The 18,973-nt window shown below is 39.8% G+C and overlaps 1 protein-coding gene across 1 annotated transcript; it reads left to right on the plus strand.

Annotated features, from left to right (window-relative positions):
• Positions 1 to 1,642: 1,642 nt before the first annotated feature.
• LOC139633337 (otoferlin-like) lies at positions 1,643 to 18,150 on the plus strand. Its single transcript, XM_071498933.1, has 41 exons — positions 1,643 to 1,688; positions 2,056 to 2,182; positions 2,279 to 2,333; positions 2,489 to 2,620; positions 2,738 to 2,800; positions 2,884 to 2,968; positions 3,070 to 3,229; positions 3,427 to 3,613; positions 3,750 to 3,936; positions 4,128 to 4,351; positions 4,773 to 4,881; positions 5,125 to 5,308; positions 5,571 to 5,691; positions 5,881 to 5,981; positions 6,075 to 6,165; positions 6,253 to 6,369; positions 6,474 to 6,626; positions 6,757 to 6,946; positions 7,109 to 7,233; positions 7,316 to 7,450; positions 8,361 to 8,522; positions 8,620 to 8,739; positions 8,866 to 9,027; positions 9,179 to 9,341; positions 9,504 to 9,577; positions 9,790 to 9,816; positions 9,914 to 10,045; positions 10,207 to 10,279; positions 11,229 to 11,347; positions 11,520 to 11,657; positions 11,901 to 12,032; positions 12,171 to 12,298; positions 12,443 to 12,613; positions 12,916 to 13,076; positions 13,302 to 13,444; positions 13,567 to 13,655; positions 13,863 to 13,961; positions 14,170 to 14,411; positions 14,638 to 14,816; positions 15,182 to 15,282; positions 17,489 to 18,150. The coding sequence occupies exons 1-41, from the start codon at positions 1,643 to 1,645 to the stop codon at positions 17,667 to 17,669; spliced, it is 5,388 nt and encodes a 1,795-aa protein (XP_071355034.1). The 3' UTR covers positions 17,670 to 18,150.
• The last annotated feature ends 823 nt before the right edge of the window (positions 18,151 to 18,973 follow it).

An 18,973-nucleotide genomic window follows, 5' to 3' on the forward strand; every position in this document is an offset into this window, starting at 1 on the left:
ACATGAAATACAACATATAGTACTTTGGGATTATTCATTACTTTAGTTTGGATGAGTTTTTTTTTTTTTTTTAATCACTATACTTTACAATTACAAACAAAGAACTGGATTGACTCAGCTGCCTGTATGCAAACGTTGAAGGTTGACTTTTTAGTGGCCATTGCAAAAGATGTTTAAAAATGTAACAGAAAATGTTTCATATATACCTGTTTTGTTGCGTTCAGAGGCTACAGTATGTGGATTGGCAGACTCTGCTCACAGTGACGTCTCTCAGCGGTCTCTAGTTATAGTTACCAGTCTCGGGTTCAACACTCATGCACTATTCATTGGTGTATCACATCACTCCTGCCCAACTTCAGACTTGCACAAACCCAATTCTTTTCTGTACAACTTTACTATGTTGCCTTATTCTTACTGCTGTGTAAATGTGTAAAATGTTGATGTAGTGTTGCCTCCATTTCAGAAAAACAGGGAACAGGGAACTAAATACCTTTGGGAGCTACTCAGAAGGAAGGACACGAGAGCATCATTTTCTTGTATGGTATGTATAATTTCATTACCAGCATCATGTGAAGCAAAGATCAAATGTAAACCCCCAAAGCTTGACTTGAAAGACACTTTCTTGAGGAGGGATTTTTTGATGATCAAGTCAGGTTGTGTGGCTGAATTGTTTTGTTTTGTTTGCACACCACAGAAATATTCAGAACTTTGCATTCTAGGTCAGGTGCAGTTATTTTCAATTGTTTAATTTAACTTTTTTGGTTATTGAAAACTTCATTGGTTTTGTTCATACTGTGCAAGCTCATGGTTTTGTTGACCTCTTGCTTTTCTTGGTTTCCAGGATAGTGACGTGTTTAAAATATATGGTGCATATATTTTTTTTTACTGTTTTCTACTTTGTTTTCTGTTTTCGACTATTACTCACAACTCTGAAAATCTAAAGTGGTGACCTCTAATGAAAGGCTTGAGGTCATCTCTGTATCTTGGAAATAAGTAGCCCACTTGATCAAGTCAAAAAAAATCACAAACTTTTTAGATTAAAATTGTGCAGCTATGTCATTTTCACTTTGATGATAAATTACTGCAGATTTGAACTATTTTAAGTGCATTATTTTTCACAATGCATTTGAAATGTATCCTCTTTAATTGATGTATTAAGGTCAGTTGATTTGAATAATTGAAAGCCCCTTTTGAAGGCTAAACCAGGGTGTGGTAGCGCACAGACAACCCTCTGTAAAGGTCACTATACGCGCAGTACTCCGGTTCTATAATAACACTTGGTTTTTAACAAGTATGCATCAAAATGTTTTAAATGTTCTCAATAATTTAGACAATAATTCATTTTCCAGTGGCTCTCGGACTCTTGTCTGTGAGATATTGGAGTAGAGTGTCATGGCTTAGTCTGTGGTGGCTTTTGGTTGTGTGGGGTTCTGGCTGCAGAACATGCATAAAACACTAGTTAACTTCTTTGGGTTTTTCTTTTATGAATTGCAAAGAATTGATAAAACAGACATTTAAGTATTTGCATCAACAAAATCTGTATCAATGTTTACATCATAAAAGTGCAGAGCTGTTGTCTATGAAAACCAGTTTAATCACATTGAATTTCTTCCATAGAGAACACAAAGAACTGTTTTGCACCATGAAGCGCAGTAAGCACCGTGGACACAAGGAGGACAGAAATGGAGGTATCAGTGGCTAAGATGGAGGAGAGAGGAGCAGGTCAAAGAAGAAAGGAAATCCTGGCTCATGTTTCTAACTTATACTGCCTCACAGTCCATGTCAGCCCACTAGTGCACATTTTGTCAAACAAAAATGTTTCTCTTGCATATTCTACATTAATCCATATCCTGAAGCATACAAATGCAGAGTCGTTTGATTTTACATATTTTTAGTAGGTTTTTGGGGTTTGTTTATCAGTCCCACAGTCGCCTCACATATCTCACAAGATGAATTTAAAAAAAAAATGTGCTTAGGTTTCAGTGTCACAATATTTCAAGTGCTTTTATTTTAGTACAAGGTGTCCTTACTGTGCGTCCTTCATATGATCTCCAGATGAGCCAGCTGTTCTGGAGACAGAAAATCTGGATCGCCAGGGCATGTTCATGGGAGGAGGACCAGACCCTGACACCATTTCACTGGCCTCAGTCACAGCCGTCACCACCAATGTATCAAACAAGAGGCAAGTACGGTTCTGCTGAGCATATGGCTGCCTTTGTTAATCATGTGCATCTGTCTAAAGATTCTCACTGATTTCTGAAACATCATTGTGTCATAGATCAAAGCCAGACATAAAGATGGAGCCCAGCTCTGGAAGACCAGTGGATTACCAAGTAAGAGATACCCATCATTTTATGTCATTGTAGAGTATATTAACATTATACTAGCAGAGCCATGGTTGATCATTTTTCATTCGTAGTTGTGGTACATAATCAATCAATCAGTCAGTCAGTCAGCCAGCAAGTATCATCTGATCATTTGTTTCCAGGTCAGTGTGACAGTGATTGAAGCTAGACAGCTGGTGGGACTGAACATGGATCCAATGGTCTGCGTGGACATCGGAGAAGATAAAAAATACACCTCAATGAAGGAATCAACCAACTGCCCGTACTACAATGAAGTGAGTCAGCCACTACAACATACTGTGTCTATATTCATTTCTATATTGATACATATTGGACATATATATGGGGCATGATACTGTCAGCATCACCACAAACTCTTTTCCCTTTTCCAGTATTTTGTGTTCGACTTCCACGTCCCACCAGATGTTATGTTTGACAAAATCCTGAAGTTGTCTGTAAGTTGTTGAGTTTATTAAACTGTCTGACATTAAACTTTGCTTCAAGACCAGTGTATTTAATGTTGCAATGTTTATTTCAGGTTATCCACTCAAAAAATCTCCTGCGCAGTGGAACACTGGTTGGAACTTTTAAACTGGATGTTGGCACCATCTACTCCCAGCCAGGTAAAGGATCAACACAAAATCAGCATCATTATCACAAATCAGTACCAACAATACACAAATTTCAGTGTTTGGGGGATTTATTGTCTTTTTTTCTCTTGCAGAACATCAGTTTTACCACAAATGGGCTTTGTTGTCTGACCCTGATGACATCACAGCGGGTTGTAAAGGCTACGTCAAGTGTGATATTGCAGTTGTGGCCAAAGGCGACACTATAAAGACGCCACACAAGGCCAATGAGTCTGATGAAGATGACATAGAGAAGTAAATACATTTTCATTGTGCATGATTATTTATCTCACAAAAGCTACATTTTCAAGAGAGACTGGGAAGATTTCAAATAATACCTACAGTCTTTTTATAAATAATAAAACAAAACAAAATTAACCACAAAGCACCTTGCAGTGTGTGTCAGTGTCTTGTTTGTTATCCAATCTCATAATTCCCCATTTCTGTCTCAGCAATCTCTTAATTCCTGAGGGGGTCCCTGCAGAGCGACAGTGGGCTCGCTATTACCTGAAGATCTACAGAGCAGAGGGGCTCCCAAGAATGAACACCAGCATCATGGCCAACGTTAAAAAGGCCTTTATAGGAGAGAATAAGGACCTGGTTGATCCTTATGTCCAAGTACAGTTTGCTGGGCAGAAGGTGAGTGATAAAAAACTCAAACAATCGTTGCCCCATGTTTATGTAACACATCCTGGGGGAGAAATATTAATTCCTATTACAATATAATTCCCAAAGTGATGCAGGTATAAATGATGATTGTAATATGTGATTACAGGGGAAAACATCAGTTCAGAAGAGCTGCTACGAGCCCATCTGGAATGAGCAAATTGTTTTCACTGAGATGTTTCCACCACTGTGCAAACGCATGAAGATCCAGATCCGCGACTCTGATAAAGTGAATGATGTTGCTATAGGAACACACTTTCTGGACCTGCGGACAATTTCCAATGACGGGGACAAAGGTGTTTTTGTATTTGCTCTTCTTAAATGTATGAATTTTGGCAACTTGGAAGATTGAATTTGGATATGGGATCGGATTGAGTTACTTCTACGCAGTTGTAAACACTAAGCATGCAGGATTTTCTTGACTTGCAATCAGATTCATAATTTGCAAATAATCAGATTCAAATTTTATCTATTCTATTTTTCAAAGGTTTCCTTCCCACGCTGGGACCTGCCTGGGTCAACATGTATGGCTCCACTCGTACCTACACCCTGATGGATGAGTACCAGGAGCTAAATGAAGGACTCGGAGAGGGGGTGTCCTTCAGGGCCCGTCTGCTCATCAGCCTGGGTGTGGAGATCCTGGACCCCTCCTCCCCTGACATTACCAGCTCCACAGAGGTGCAGGTGGAGGGAGTACCCAACATCTCAGAGGTGGGTCCCTGCCCGGATGAGCAGCCATGCAGAGGAACTTAATTGCTCCTCCCTGCTGACAGGTCATTGTGCTGCAGTTATTGTAAATTATTAATTGTCTTTATTTAGCCCACCTGGTGCATTATTAACACACCATTTGGATCAATGTGGCTTCTTTTTGTTGCTGGACAATGTAAGTCACACAGCAAATTCAATTGAGCACAGAGGGACCGTATCCACAGGTATCCTCAGGGATTCAGCTCTCACTGTCCAACAGCTTGTATTACAGGATTGTCAGGACCACTTTATATGTTATCAAAGTGCAACAGCTGCCAACATTTGCTGAATTCAAGTTTCTTGTTGTTTGGTTTCTAAATTGTATTCAATTAAAAAAAAGTGGAGAAAGTATGACAGTGTTTACTCACACGTGTTTGTTTCACAGACTGCAACTGGAAAGGTTGAGGAATTTTTCCTCTTCGGGTCGTTCCTCGAGGCCACGATGATTGATAGAAAGATTGGTGATAAGCCCATCAACTTTGAGGTCACCATAGGTATTTTCCTTTCTTTACCCATTCTCAAATTTTGAAATCTTGTCCTGTTTAGTTTACTTAGATTTAAAGCCAGAATTTAGCCCCAAGATATGAATTTTCCTTAATGGTTAGTTTGTAAGTATCCTAATCTGACTATTGTTACTGTACTTCACATGAAAGAAAACAGTTTTGAAGCCCAAATACACCTGCTCATTATCATAACTGTAAGTGTGGCACATTTTATAGTGTAACTTTTAACTCCAGGTTACTACGGAAACGAGATTGATGGAGTTGTCAAGCCAAAAACAAAAGGGAAGAAGGGCGGAGGCAATGGTGACGAAGAAGAAACTGAATTGATTCACAACTCCAGTGAGGAGGAGATGGACGATGACGGAGACCTGACCTCAGTGGCAACCACACCTCCCATGAAACCCGTCATCACTGATCGGTCAGGGCAGAAATATCACTATTATAGAGCGATTAGATGTTTCCCACTTATTCATCATACATTTTTAAGTATTTATAAAAAAATATTCCATATGGTTAAAAAAAAAAGCTTAATTAAAAAGTTGTTTAAATGTTAAATGTTATTGCTTTTTACACATCACAGTCTCTTTAAATTTTAGATGCAGACATTTTCATCAACATTGCTTTTTTTTTATGCCACATTTTAACCAGCCAGCTTTCTTATTTCTTATTTTAATACACAGAAACTACTTCCACCTGCCGTATTTTGAGAGGAAGCCGTGTATCTACATCAAGAGTTGGTGGCAGGATCAGAGAAGGAGGCTATACAATGCCAACATTATAGACAACATTGCAGATAAACTGGTAAGTCTCACACACACACACACACACACACACACACATATATATAAGTAGATTAGTATAGTTTTTAAAAAGTTAGTATGTAAGTATGTAGTTTTATGAATTGGTCTGTTGGCAGTTGAATAGAAACTTCACAACAAATTGAAGTGTTACGATTATTATGCAACCTTGCATCTTCCAATGCTTCTACAGGAGGATGGACTCAATGATGTGCAAGAAATCATTAAGACAGAGAAGGCCTATCCTGAGCGCAGACTGAGGGGTGTCCTTGAGGAACTCAGCCAAGGATGCAGGTACTGCAAACACTGTAAAAACATACTGTATTTATCCTGCACTAGACAGCATTAATATGGATTTTCACACTGATGGAGCTCCTCTTCTTTCAGTCAGTTTCTTTCGCTGGCAAACAAGGACCAGAATCAGTCTGGCAGAACCAAACTTGACAGGGAGCGACTGAAGCTGTGCATGTCAGAAGTGGTACGTCAATAAGTGCTTTTCTTCTCCGCTTGTTGACTGTAAATATTCGTACCGTCTTGCTGAATGCTGGACTGTTTCTGGCTTCAGGAGAGCATCGGTCAGCAGGCTAAGGCCATGAGGTCACAGGTGAAGAAAAGCACAGTGAGGGATAAAATCAAGCTGGCTCAGAACTTCCTCTCAAAGCTGCGCTTCCTGGCTGACGAAGTAAGATCTGTAGAGTTATGTTTGCCTGCTGCTTACAAATGGTGGCGTTTGTTGTACACGCTTGCTCCACTGTGTGTTTTATTTGAGCGCTCTTCCTCCTGCAGCCTCAACACAGTGTTCCTGATGTTTTCATCTGGATGATAAGTAATGGGAAGCGCATTGCTTATGCACGTGTCCCTTCCAAGGACATCCTTTATTCCACTATAGATGAGGAGAGGGGAAAGGAGTGCGGCAAAGTCAAGACAATCTTTCTCAGGGTGAGTTTACTCTTCTCAGAAAGTAGTTAATATAATCTAATATGTACTTTGAGTTATTTATCAAACTCCTTTTACCATCTGTAACTAAGCTGTTTGACGTAGTAAAATGTTTTTGTTTAATATACTAAAGATCCCCGGGAAGAAAGGCTTTGGCCCTGCTGGCTGGACCGTGCAGTCCAAGATAGAGATTTATCTGTGGCTGGGTCTGACAAGGCAACGCAAAGACTACCTGAGTGGCCTCCCCAATGGATTTGAGGAAAATAAGTTGTCCAAAGGACCCGGCATGCCGTGTTCACCTCCCATCAGCCTCACCTACATGAGTAAGACCATCAACCAATTCAATATTTCTCATAGTAACAGTCTCAGTTAAAGATTTTCCCCCAAACATTAGATGTCTGACGTTGTCTTTGTCTTTTACAACATGAACGTTAGGAGATAAACCTTCCTGCAAATGTCATATGAATCTGGTTACCTTTCCACAGTGAAGCAAATCTTCCAGCTGAGGGTCCACATGTACCAAGCTCGTAGCCTGTTCGCTGCTGACAGCACAGGCCTGTCCGATCCCTTTGCAAGAGTCTTCTTCTCAACACAAAGTCAGGTCACTGAGGTAAGCACGCTCAGAAAGGCTTTTTATAGGAAGTCACCTGTATTGTGTAGCTTCATCTTACATGTTGTTGTTTTCCTGCCAGATTTTGGCCGAGACTCTGTGCCCCACATGGGACCAGCTGCTGGTCTTTGAGAACGTGGAGCTGTTTGGAGAGGCCAGCGAACTGAGAGACGACCCTCCCATTATCGTCATTGAAATCTATGATCAGGACACAGTGGTAAGGGTTGTAACTTGTCTCCCTCTGAACTGACGTGAGCAAAGAGTCTGTCTCCACACAGCTTGAATTTCCCGATAGTAATGGTCTTATCATGCTCGTCCATCTTTATCACCTAATAATTTAACAGTCTGCCTGTCTTTCAGTTGAAATGTAAGACTAAACATGTCACTTAGATACTAATGACTCTAAAGCCAGTGTGTGAGACGCCCTTAATATTGTGCACATTGAGTTTAAACATGCACCACTTTTTGCTATGACTAATATTTGAAAGGATGCTTTTGCTGACTGACAATTTCATATTTGCTCCTGTCGATAACACCATTGTTTTGGATGACCCTTTGGATAAGTAGAGTGTGGATTCTGATGGCTTGATGTACTGTAGAGGCACTGTAATGTGTGTAGCGTAATTAGTATTAAAAGGCATGCAAGAGGAATAAGATATATATCAATGGACTTCTTCCAAAGGTTGACCGACTTGTACCTGTTGCATTCCTTTAAGTGAAACTTTGTGCTTTTTGTATGTGGCCAACAGAGAATTTGGACTCTTTATAACCACTAACTGCAAGAGAGATTTAAAAACAGTTATCATTCATTGTCTGTTTTGCAGTTCACTGGTTATTTTAGGGCTCTTGCTTTTGTTTTTTTTTTTTCTTTTGGGCTCTTTTATCTTCAGCGCTTTTTTATCCATAGTCTGTCTAGAAACATGTGCATCTCCGAGCCATGTTTCCTCAAATCAAATAATTAAAGATTACACCATAAACAATCTTGTTTAATTGCTTTTTTAATATAGACATCGTAATTGAAACACTAATGAATTGGGTGCAACAGACTTAAAAGAACAGTCTTTCAAATATTCAAACCAGATGTTTTATGTTGTGGGCATTTAAGGATTTAACTGTTGTGTTTCCAGGGCAAAGCTGACTTCATGGGCAGAACTTTTGCTAAGCCTGTGGTCAAGATGGCCGATGAGCACTACGGCCCCCCACGCTTCCCTCCCCAGCTGGAGTACTATCAGATCTACCGTGGGAACTGCACGGCTGGAGAAATGCTGGCAGCCTTTGAATTGCTGCAGGTTAGTCATCATCATCAGCTGTGAGCTTACATGACTGCTGTTGTCACATCATATCAGAAACAAATGTGACATTATGCTTTCTTGTGTTGTCTCTTAGATTGGCCCCAATGGGAAAGCTGACCTGCCTCCTATAGACGGGCCTACAGATATGGACCGTGGTCCAATCCTGCCTGTGCCACTGGGGATCAGACCAGTGCTCAGCAAGTACAGGATTGAGGTAAAAACTTCATGAACACTGATTTACTTAACAAAGAAATGTATACATTTGAAGGAGAAATTAACAGGATGACATTTACTGACCAAGTTTAAATAAAACACCACAAAAAACCTTCCCCTCCTTCAGGTTTTGTTCTGGGGCTTGAGAGACCTGAAGAGGGTGAATCTGGCCCAGGTGGATCGGCCTCGCGTGGACATCGAATGTGCCGGGAAGGGCGTGCAGTCTGCCCTCATCCCCAACTACAAGAAAAACCCCAACTTCAGCACCCTCGTCAAGTGGTTTGAAGTGGTACGTGATCATTTAAATCACTAGTTTCAACTTGATATTTACTCCATGACCCTATTTTTACACTCCACACAAGTTAGAAAACAAGCATTGAGTGTACTGCTGATGAGTTCCTGTAAACTTGTAGCATCTAAATCTGGGTTTTGTGTGTCAGGATTTGCCTGAGAACGAGCTGCTTCACCCTCCACTGAACATCCGAGTGGTGGACTGCAGGGCTTTTGGTCGCTACACTCTGGTTGGTTCTAACGCTGTCACCAGTCTGCGGAAGTTCATCTACAGGGCGTCAGATAAGCAGGCCAACAACTGGTCCACAACAGGTACAATCTAAAACCTGGAGTCTACTTTTTTTCTTATGTAGGAACAACAAATGATGAAGACACGGTATATGTGTATGATATGGTTCCTGTGAAGGACAGTGTATGATGATATTCAAATAGTATCCTGTTGTCAAGGTTGTAAAAAATCTGTTTATCTTTCAGAGGAAATAATTGTTGTCAACATGGAACCTGAGCCTGCTTTTAAGAAGATGGAGACTGTGGTCAAACTGGACTCTGTAGGTTTAATTTCTTTTTTTAAAAAAAAGAATTAGACCCAGTTTAAATAATGATCCTACAAATTAAAACAGACAGCTCTTGAGAAACAGCATTTGCACAGTAGCCAGCTAAGAAATACAAAGCAAACAACAAATCAATGATTATGAAAACTACAGTATTTTGTAACTGCACAGAAAAATATTCACATTATGCAAACTGGTTTTCTCCCTAGTGCTCCGATGCTGTGGTCAAAGTCGAGGTGAGAAAGGTTCTGTGAAAACTGAAAGGATTTAATGTTGTTCTGAGAAATCCCAAAGGTTTACTGACGAGACCTGTGATGTGTTTGGTACAAACAGGATGACGACAAGGATGGAAAGGGGAAAAAGAAGAAGAGGAAGAAGGGCGATGAGACTGAAGAAGAGGAACTTGACGAGAGCATGTTGGACTGGTGGTCCAAATATTTCGCCTCCATTGAAACTTTGACAGAGGTTAGAAGCCAGATATTAGCACGGCCAATTTGATTTAGCAGTCACATTTTGATTGGATGACGATGAGCAACTTAATAAACGATCTGTAACATTTAAACTTTATTTATTTTATTTTATTTTATTTGATTCTTGGTAAAGGAAATGACTTCCTGGTCTTACAGGCACTCAAGGCTCAGGAAGCAGCTCTCTCAGATTCAGAAGACAAAGACGAAATGGACATTGCAGATGGTGGAGGTAAAACCAGATGCCCTTAAATAAGACTGGCTAAGTTTTATACTATCCACTATGCTTCCATGTGCCTCTGTGTCAGCCCTGTGCTGAGTAGTACCTTCAAGTTATCCTGTTTTCATATGCTACAGTCCCAAACCAGTGATGTTTGAAGTGCATTGCAAAATATGAGTGAAAACTGTAAAATTGACTTTCAAATACCGTCCTTACGTTGGGGCAGTCACCACACAGTATCGCTAGTGCTTACATAACAGATTTTACTTGACTTAAAGTACGTGCATGTTCTTTTATGAGCTAACTAACTCTGTTGTTTTCTTCTGCAGTGCGGTAGTGAACCTCGTAGCCAGAGAATGCCTCCATGTAGATGCTGACATGAATCCAAATTTCTATGCGTGGGGCGGTCACTTTTTCTCTCCCATGTGTGCATATTAGCCGTATGCTTGCCATGAAAGTTGTCAAGTGAAAATTGCAAAGAATCTAAAAAACACAGACAATGCACTTTGATGACATGATGAGTTTTTTTTGTGGTGATATAGAATACATTTGAAACGTGTTTGACTCTGGGCTGTGTCGACAAGGCGGCACAGAATCAACTGTTTATAATATGACAAAATATATTACGTATGCAAATGTAGCGTACACTATATAATATGGTGCATGTTACTATACTTATACTTTGACATGATTTGACTCAGTCAAGTTTGTTAATGAGCTTTGCAGAGTCCACACAGCTGCCTGCCAGGAGGATCCTGCCACAGTATCCCCACTGAGCTGTATACTGCACCAGTATACAGCTCAGTGGCATTGCCTGTTGTACACAATAACAGCTGGTTTTTGGCAACTTTCATGCGGAATTCATGTCTTGAGTGCTCTGCTCCTTCCACCCCACCCCACCCGCCTCCCAACCCCCTCCCTCCCCCCCTTCACTCCATCCTCACTGCTAACCTGTACTCAGATATCAAACCTGATGACTCTCCTGTGAAAGGCACCAAGAGAGGAAAGGGAAAGAAGGAGAGGAAGAGGCTGGCGGTCGATCCGTTAGAGAAGAAAAAGCCGAAGCTGGATGAGCTGAAGGTACTGAAGTGGAGCCGGCACATGCTGAGCATTCCTCTTCAAACTAGAGGAGAATAACCTTGTTTGCTTGTACATGACAAGATGTGACAGGTGAAAATAGAGAAGAGATAATGAAGAGGTATCAGCTTCATGTCGTTAGTTTTATTTTTATTTTTTGTTTTTCACAAAAAAGGTGTATCCTAAGGAGCTGGAGAATGAGTTTGACAACTTTGAGGACTGGCTGCACAGTTTTAACCTGTTCAGGGGAAAAGGTGGCGATGACGACGACCAGAACGTGACGGATGAGGACAGGATTGTTGGAAAATTCAAAGTAAGAGCAGAATGTTTACAGCAGAATACGCAGTCTAGGATTAAGTTATTTTCTCTTCAGTTACATCAGTTGTCTATATATATATATATATATATATATATATGTTTGCCATATAAAAACCAAACTATAGATAATATTTTGTTTATTTTTACATTAGACACCTGCAGACAATGTGGAGTGCTTTGCATGTTATGTAACATGTTTTTCCTAAAATATTTAATGTGTAAAACTGTGTCCCTTTAGGGCTCACTGTGCATGTACAAAGTGTCAGATGATATGGCCAGAGACATGAACTTCGACTCCAACATGGGAATGTTTCAGAACATTCCTCACAACGACCCCATTAACGTCCTCGTTCGCATCTACGTCATCAGGGTAACACGTGTATTTTGTTCGCCACTGCCACATGTCAATGTTAACATTATTGCACACATACCAGGAAGAGGTCAGATTCTACAGAACTGACTATTTTGATTATAGAATTTCATACTACAATTGTGTTTATTTTGTCAGGCGACTGATCTGCATCCAGCTGACATTAATGGGAAAGCTGATCCATACATCGCAATCAAACTGGGAAAGACAGAGATCAAAGACAAAGAGAATTACATCTCTAAACAGCTGAACCCTTTGTTTGGCAAGTAAGTTGACAGGCTGTATTTCTGATTTTCAAAAATGATTTATGACTTTACAGATTATGTTCATTCATTCATCATTACTATGATAATCATGTATTAAATCTATGAATGAAAACCCAACAAATGCTGTATTTCTTATCCGCTCAGATCCTTTGACGTGGAGGCCACATTCCCAATGGACTCCACACTCACCGTGTCAATTTATGACTGGGACCTGGTGGGGACGGATGATCTGATCGGAGAAACCAAAATTGACCTTGAGAACCGTTTCTACAGCAAACACAGAGCCACATGTGGTATCTCATGTAACTATGCCATGTAAGAATCACCTTCATGAGATCGGAAAAATTGTGGTAAATGATTTAACACAGGATACGTGATGCAAAGCTAGTATTTCAGTGATATATGTTGCACCACATTAATCTTTAAATACTTAACGTTTATATGGTTATATATGTCTAAATGATAAACCCCACATATTTGTTATACATGACTTTTGTTTTGTGTTTGTTATGTCCAGGTTTTCCAAAAGGTGTAATTTTAGAGAGTCATGATTTTTGTGTTTTATTCAATGCATCATTTCTCATGTAACTCTTACCTACATTTGCTCTTTTCCGTAGCCATGGTTACAATGTTTGGAGGGACCCAATGAAACCCACACAGGTCCTGGCTAAGCTGTGCAAGGATGGCAAGCTGGATGGGCCTCATTATGGCCCTGCAGGAAGAGTGAAGGTGGAGAACCGCGTCTTCATGGCACCGACTGAGATCGAGGATGAAAATGGTATCTGTGGATTTCACTGACACACTTTTGTTTCTCACACTCAAACCGATTACCTGCACTGTGTTCTCTGTACAACTGCCTGCTTGTGATATTAATACAAGGTGTCTTTTTTTATAGTGGTCTTGAGAAGAAGCTAAATGCCAAAACAGTGTGTGTGTGTGTGGTTTCAATAGCACTTTAAGAAAGCATTTTAACAGCATGTGTTGATTTGGTTATGTTTGTCAGGTTTGAAGAAGCAGACAGAAGAACACTTGGCTCTGACCGTGCTGAAGCACTGGGAGGAAATCCCACGGGTTGGATGCAAACTTGTCCCAGAACATGTGGAAACAAGACCACTGCTCCACCCTGACAAACCAGGAATTGAACAAGTGCGTCGGTATAGTGATAGTGGCTCCATCCACACCTGTTACACGTTTTAAACAGGCATCTTTCCAAGTTTTTTTCTTTGTAAACCTCAAGGTTGTGCTTTCTTGTGTTCAATTGTGATTAGGGAAGAATTGAGATGTGGGTGGATATGTTCCCTAAAGACATGACTGCCCCAGGCCCTGCACTTGACATTTCACCAAGGAAACCAAAGAAGTATGTCCTCCTTTCAGAACTGGGTCAGATAATTAGCCTTCAGCGTTCATATACACTATATTAGTTACCAAAAAGTGGTGTGCTGCTTAACCTGTTATCTAAATAAATGTGAAGTGTGAACTGGTTTTTACTTGTCATCATCAATAATCATAATATTGATCAGTGTTTCGTCATATACTGTATCTTTTCATTTTCACTTGTGTCCAGGTTTGAACTGAGGGTGATCATCTGGAACACAGATGAAGTCGTTCTAGAGGATGATGACATCTTCACTGGTGAAAAATCCAGTGATATATTTGTGCGAGGGTAAATATGGGCTTGATAAGTTGTTGCTTTTGTTTTTTTTATTTGCTTGTTTCTCTGTCTTTACTTTTTTATGTGCACAACTGGAACAAGTCCACTTCATAATCCAGATTTTATTCAGATTTTTAATTTCTAATTCTAAAGGGATAAAGAACAATGCTTTATTTGTTCAGGATTTATGTATTTATCACCTATTTATTCCCTGTAACAGTTGGCTGAAAGGGCAGCAGGAGGACAAGCAGGACACTGACGTCCACTACCACTCCATCACTGGGGAGGGCAACTTCAACTGGCGCTTCGTCTACCCCTTCGACTACCTCATGGCTGAAGAGAAGATCGTCATCTCAAAGAAAGAGTCCATGTTTGCCTGGGATGAGACCGAGTACAAGATTCCAGCTCGACTTAATCTGCAAGTGTGGGACGCTGACCATTTCTCTGCAGATGACTTCTTAGGTACAGTGGACAATCATTTGTAATAACCTTTGGCTTCATGAATCACTGATTTGTTATTTATGGGGTAACTTCAGAGCTTTGTTGAACAAATACTTTCACAAACTGGACCAACAATGTGGAAACATTTGTTGGTATATTTTACAACGGAACTCATCAGACCTTTTTTCTGTTAACAACTTCTTTGTTTCACTAATTGATCTTTCTTGCATTTAACTTCTCTTTACAGGTGCAATTGAGCTGGACCTGAACCGTTTCCCACGTGGTGCAAAGACTGCCAAGCAGTGCACCATTGAGATGGTGACAAATGAGGCAGAGATGCCCATGGTCTCCATCTTCAAACAGAAGAGGATCAAAGGCTGGTGGCCATTTGTGGCCAGAAATGAAGAGGACGAGTTTGAGCTGACGGTAAGTCAAAGTAAAGAGGGGCCCAAACAAGACAAAGAGTCTGAGGCTATGCTAGTGGCTCTGGGAGGCTTTCAGCTAAGTGCTAACACTAGCATGGCAACATGCTCACAATGACAGTGTTAACATGCAGATGTTCAAAGAGGCAGACATGCTGCTAACATGGCTAAAAAAAATGTCTGAATGTGTACAAGTTGTGCTGTTTGACATAATTCCCTCTAGCTGAAATACTTCCCTCCTCTGTAATTCAAGACTGCATCTAATTCGAGTTATTCATTTCCTGAGGTTATCTATTATGGTGGCTCTGTGACAGGTCAGGGTGCAGTCTTTAGTTGTGATGACTAAGATTGTTTTGTTTGTCTTTGCAGGGAAAAGTGGAAGCCGAGCTGCATCTTCTGACGGGAGAAGAAGCCGAGAAAAACCCAGTTGGTGAAGGACGCAACGAACCAGAGCCGCTGGAGAAACCGAAGTATGAAGGATGTTTTCCTATCACCTCACTGTCCACATTGTTTTCTTGTACATTGCACACTATTCTTTTGATCTACTTTTCTCAGTGACATTGTCCACTGGCTTCTAATTTTACATCTCCTACATACATACACAAATGCTACGGTTCATTTACATACAAACAAATATACAGACACATTTAGTTTTAACAGATCAAAGTCCAGCTTGACTCCTAAAAGTAACCAAATGCTAAACAGTTAAAAAATAAAATAAATATCATGAGAACTAAAATTATAATAAATACATGAATAAATAAAAAGATAAATCTGTCATAAACATAAAACATAAAAAACTTAAACAAACATAAAAAAGCATAAAGAAAGATAAATTTACATAAAAATAATAAGCAAAAGCATTTTCATGAAATGAGGAAAAACATTTATTTGGATTTACTTCAACCAAGTTCTGGACTTTTACCTAGGATCTTCTTTCTTTACATGGTAAGTTGCTGTTTCTTCATATCTTTTGTGTATTTCTGCCTAGAATCATCTATAAGTTCCAAAGATACTGTAAATTGCTTCTCTGTCTTGCCTTTTGCTTTATCTTATGTTTCAGTAATGTCAGCTTCACTTAAATTTAAATTTGACTTAGAAAAAGAGCAACAGTAGAATGGTCCAGAGTGCTTTAAGTCTGTATTCCTGAACACGTGTGTTTCTGTCCCTCCAGCCGCCCAGACACCAGCCTTCTGTGGTTCCTCACTCCCTTCAAAGCCATAAAACACTTGGTCTGCAACCAGTACAAGTGGCTGGCCATCAAGATTGTCACTGCTCTCCTGCTGCTGGCCATGCTGGCTCTTTTCCTCTACAGCATGCCTGGTTACATGGTCAAGAAAATGCTGGGAGCTTGAGATGTTGCTCAGACACCTCTGCAGAAGGTTCCAGCAGTTTCACTAACCAGATGGCTTCTGACTTTCTCTCTTCCCTGCTTGCTTTCTGTCTACAGTTTCCCTTCAATCGTAGCCTTTTAGTAACTAAATAGAATCAATAATGTAATTTCAGAAAAACACATTTTTCAAAATATTATAAATGAGTTTATTCAATTGAATGTTCATCTACTGCCATTCAGTTTTCAGGTTCCAAAAAGTCAATTCTTGAAGATAATGTTGATAGATTCTTTGCTGCCTGTTGATCAAATTGACTTACCAGACCCAGACATGTCTCCACAGTTAGTCTCTTGTAAAATGTCTGTGATTTTATTAACCATGAGTTTTCAGTCCACCAGTTCAGTTCAGTTAAAGTGGTACTAAAGATCTGTTGCAGCCCAGTCCAAATTTCAACATATTTAATTTTTCTACAGATGAACCTGTTTATCTGAAGTTAAAGATTTGAAGTAGATTTTGTATTTTTAGTTATAATACTCACGTCAAGCTGATGTGAAGAGAACTGTTCCTCAGAGGAGTAAGTCATAACAGGGATGAAGAGAAATCTCTGTACAGGCTTCTTTTGAGCATTTGTTAACTTCACAATCACAATATGCAGCGATCTGAAGAGAAAAACAACAACTAGTGGGAGTAAAAAGTGCATCATAGATCAACCTGTTGAAGACGGAACAAGCAATAGATTTAACTTTACTCATTTCAATAATTTAACTTGATCTATTCTGGAAGCATGGTTTATGAAGAGGTGAGACAAAAATGCTTATACTGTACAACAATGGAAAGTACAAAGATAGAGGAAGATGCTGTTTGCTCAAGAGCTCTCAGGAAAAACCCCCAAACTCATCAAACAAAAACTATGAATGATGTAACAAGACACTGACAGTAAAAATGGGACCAGTTTAGCTAAACAGTTAATGAAGAGGCAGCTGAAAGGTCCATATCCAGGTTAAGTCAGAGTGTCAAGAGATAATGAAGGTAAGAACACTGCAAGCTGGAAGTGAAAGCATCTGCAGCAGAGGCTTGGCGCCAAATCTCCATGAAACTGAGGGATTTAACTGTGTGTGAAATTAAACACAATTTTGCATCGTGGTCTTTTTGAGTTATTTTGGTCACTATTGGGCTTAAGATTAAGATTCTTTCTGCATTCTATAGATTTGATGTATTACCCCAGGTTGTATCAGTATGTGGGTACCTCCTCTTTTTATATCATGCTTGCAAGTTATTGATGAATTATCTATGGATTGTTGACTGGCTTTGGCTTCTTTAACATCTGTTTTTGTCTCTCCACCAGCCGTCCAGATATCGCCCTCCTGTGGTTCCTCATCCCTCTCAAAGCTGCGAAACACCTGGTGTGTGACCAGTACAGGTGGCTGACCATCAAGATTGTCACTGCTCTCCTGCTGCTGGCCATCTTGGGTCTTTTCCTGTACAACACACCTGGTTACATGGTGAAGAAAATGTTGGGCGCCTGAGTTAAAACCAGCAGATAATAACTTTTCCAAAGGGTGTGCATTCAGTAATAATTTGTATTTTTTGTGAATGTTTTTGCAATTTACCATTTGACGAAATAATCGATACCTTATTAAAAGAGCACCATTAATATAGTATTACTAATAATACATCTTGAGTGCATCCACCGTTGGTTATTAATGTGGTCTAATATGTACCAATCTCAACACGTTGCTTCTGTTGGTGTGCTAACCGTGCAGTTTTTCTTGTTTCTTGAAATGTGGTTTTCTTTTCTCCCATTAAATCCATTCAGTGTCGCTCACCTTGAAAAAAATCGACCATCAACTGGACATTAAAGGTTTTATTGATAAAATATTTAGGGTTTTTAGCATAGTTGGCTTGTGTTCAAATTTTCTTGCTTGAACAATGTTTTGTCATGTTGTCTTGATTACGTGTCTATGTATGATATTTCAAATTTATGAATAAATTGACCTCTTAACCATCCAGTTTTCTGCTAGCCCTGTCATCTGTGTATAAGTGCCTTTGTTAGTGTGGTATGTATAAGTATGTATTAGCAAACTTGAAGAACAGTGTACACCTTTGTTTTATCAGATAACAAGGCTCAGTCTATCATATGTGTTTCAGCTCACAGAATCAAGTAGAAGTAAAATTACTTTTTTTGGAAAATGTCTCAAGGTTTAATGTTAAGGTTTGTTACAGCTGTTATTTCCAATCAACCAACAGAATGCCAGCTCACACTAATCTGTTATCCATCTAACTCACTATTTACATCTCCACTCCACCAGCCGTCCAGATATCGCGCTCCTCTGGTTCCTCATCCCTCTCAAAGCTGCGAAACACCTGGTGTGTGACCAGTACAGGTGGCTGACCATCAAGATTGTCACTGCTCTCCTGCTGCTGGCCATCCTGGCTCTTTTCCTCTACAACATGCCTGGTTACATGGTGAAGAAAATGTTGGGAGCTTGATCCGCTCAAATTTACCATTTTACACTGTAAAGAAATCACTTCACCTGTAAGTTTCCCTTGCGTTGTTGTTAAAGTGTTTTGCTATTTGACAAAAGGCACCATCACGTTTTAGATTACAGGTCTGTGCATTGGTGTGGCTTCAGTATGCAATAAGACAAGCTTAGTCTCATACTGACATATAATCTCATTTGTTATTATTTCCACAATAATGTTACACCTAGCTTGAATCATTGTTATCACTCTGGATGCTCTTGTTGTTGCTGCTGCTGCTGCATGGTAAGCTTGTCGCCTTTTTTTTTTTTTTTTTTTTTTTTTGCTGATTTATTGTGAACTCAGTAGT

This window comes from Trachinotus anak, unplaced genomic scaffold (genome assembly GCF_046630095.1).
Source record: "Trachinotus anak isolate AG129_WGS33_773 ecotype Australia unplaced genomic scaffold, CSIRO_AGI_Tana_v1 ptg000015l, whole genome shotgun sequence".
Classification (NCBI taxonomy): domain Eukaryota; kingdom Metazoa; phylum Chordata; class Actinopteri; order Carangiformes; family Carangidae; genus Trachinotus; species Trachinotus anak.

What these genes read in the sequence shown, in the direction of transcription:
- LOC139633337 (XM_071498933.1), top strand. Translation starts at nt 1,643, where the DNA reads ATGAAGCGCAGTAAGCACCGTGGACACAAGGAGGACAGAAATGGAG. An exon ending in CACCATCTACTCCCAGCCAG is followed by an intron (nt 2,969 to 3,069) that starts GTAAAGGATCAA and finishes TTTCTCTTGCAG; the next exon opens with AACATCAGTTTTACCACAAA. An exon ending in ATGCTGTGGTCAAAGTCGAG is followed by an intron (nt 9,817 to 9,913) that starts GTGAGAAAGGTT and finishes TGGTACAAACAG; the next exon opens with GATGACGACAAGGATGGAAA.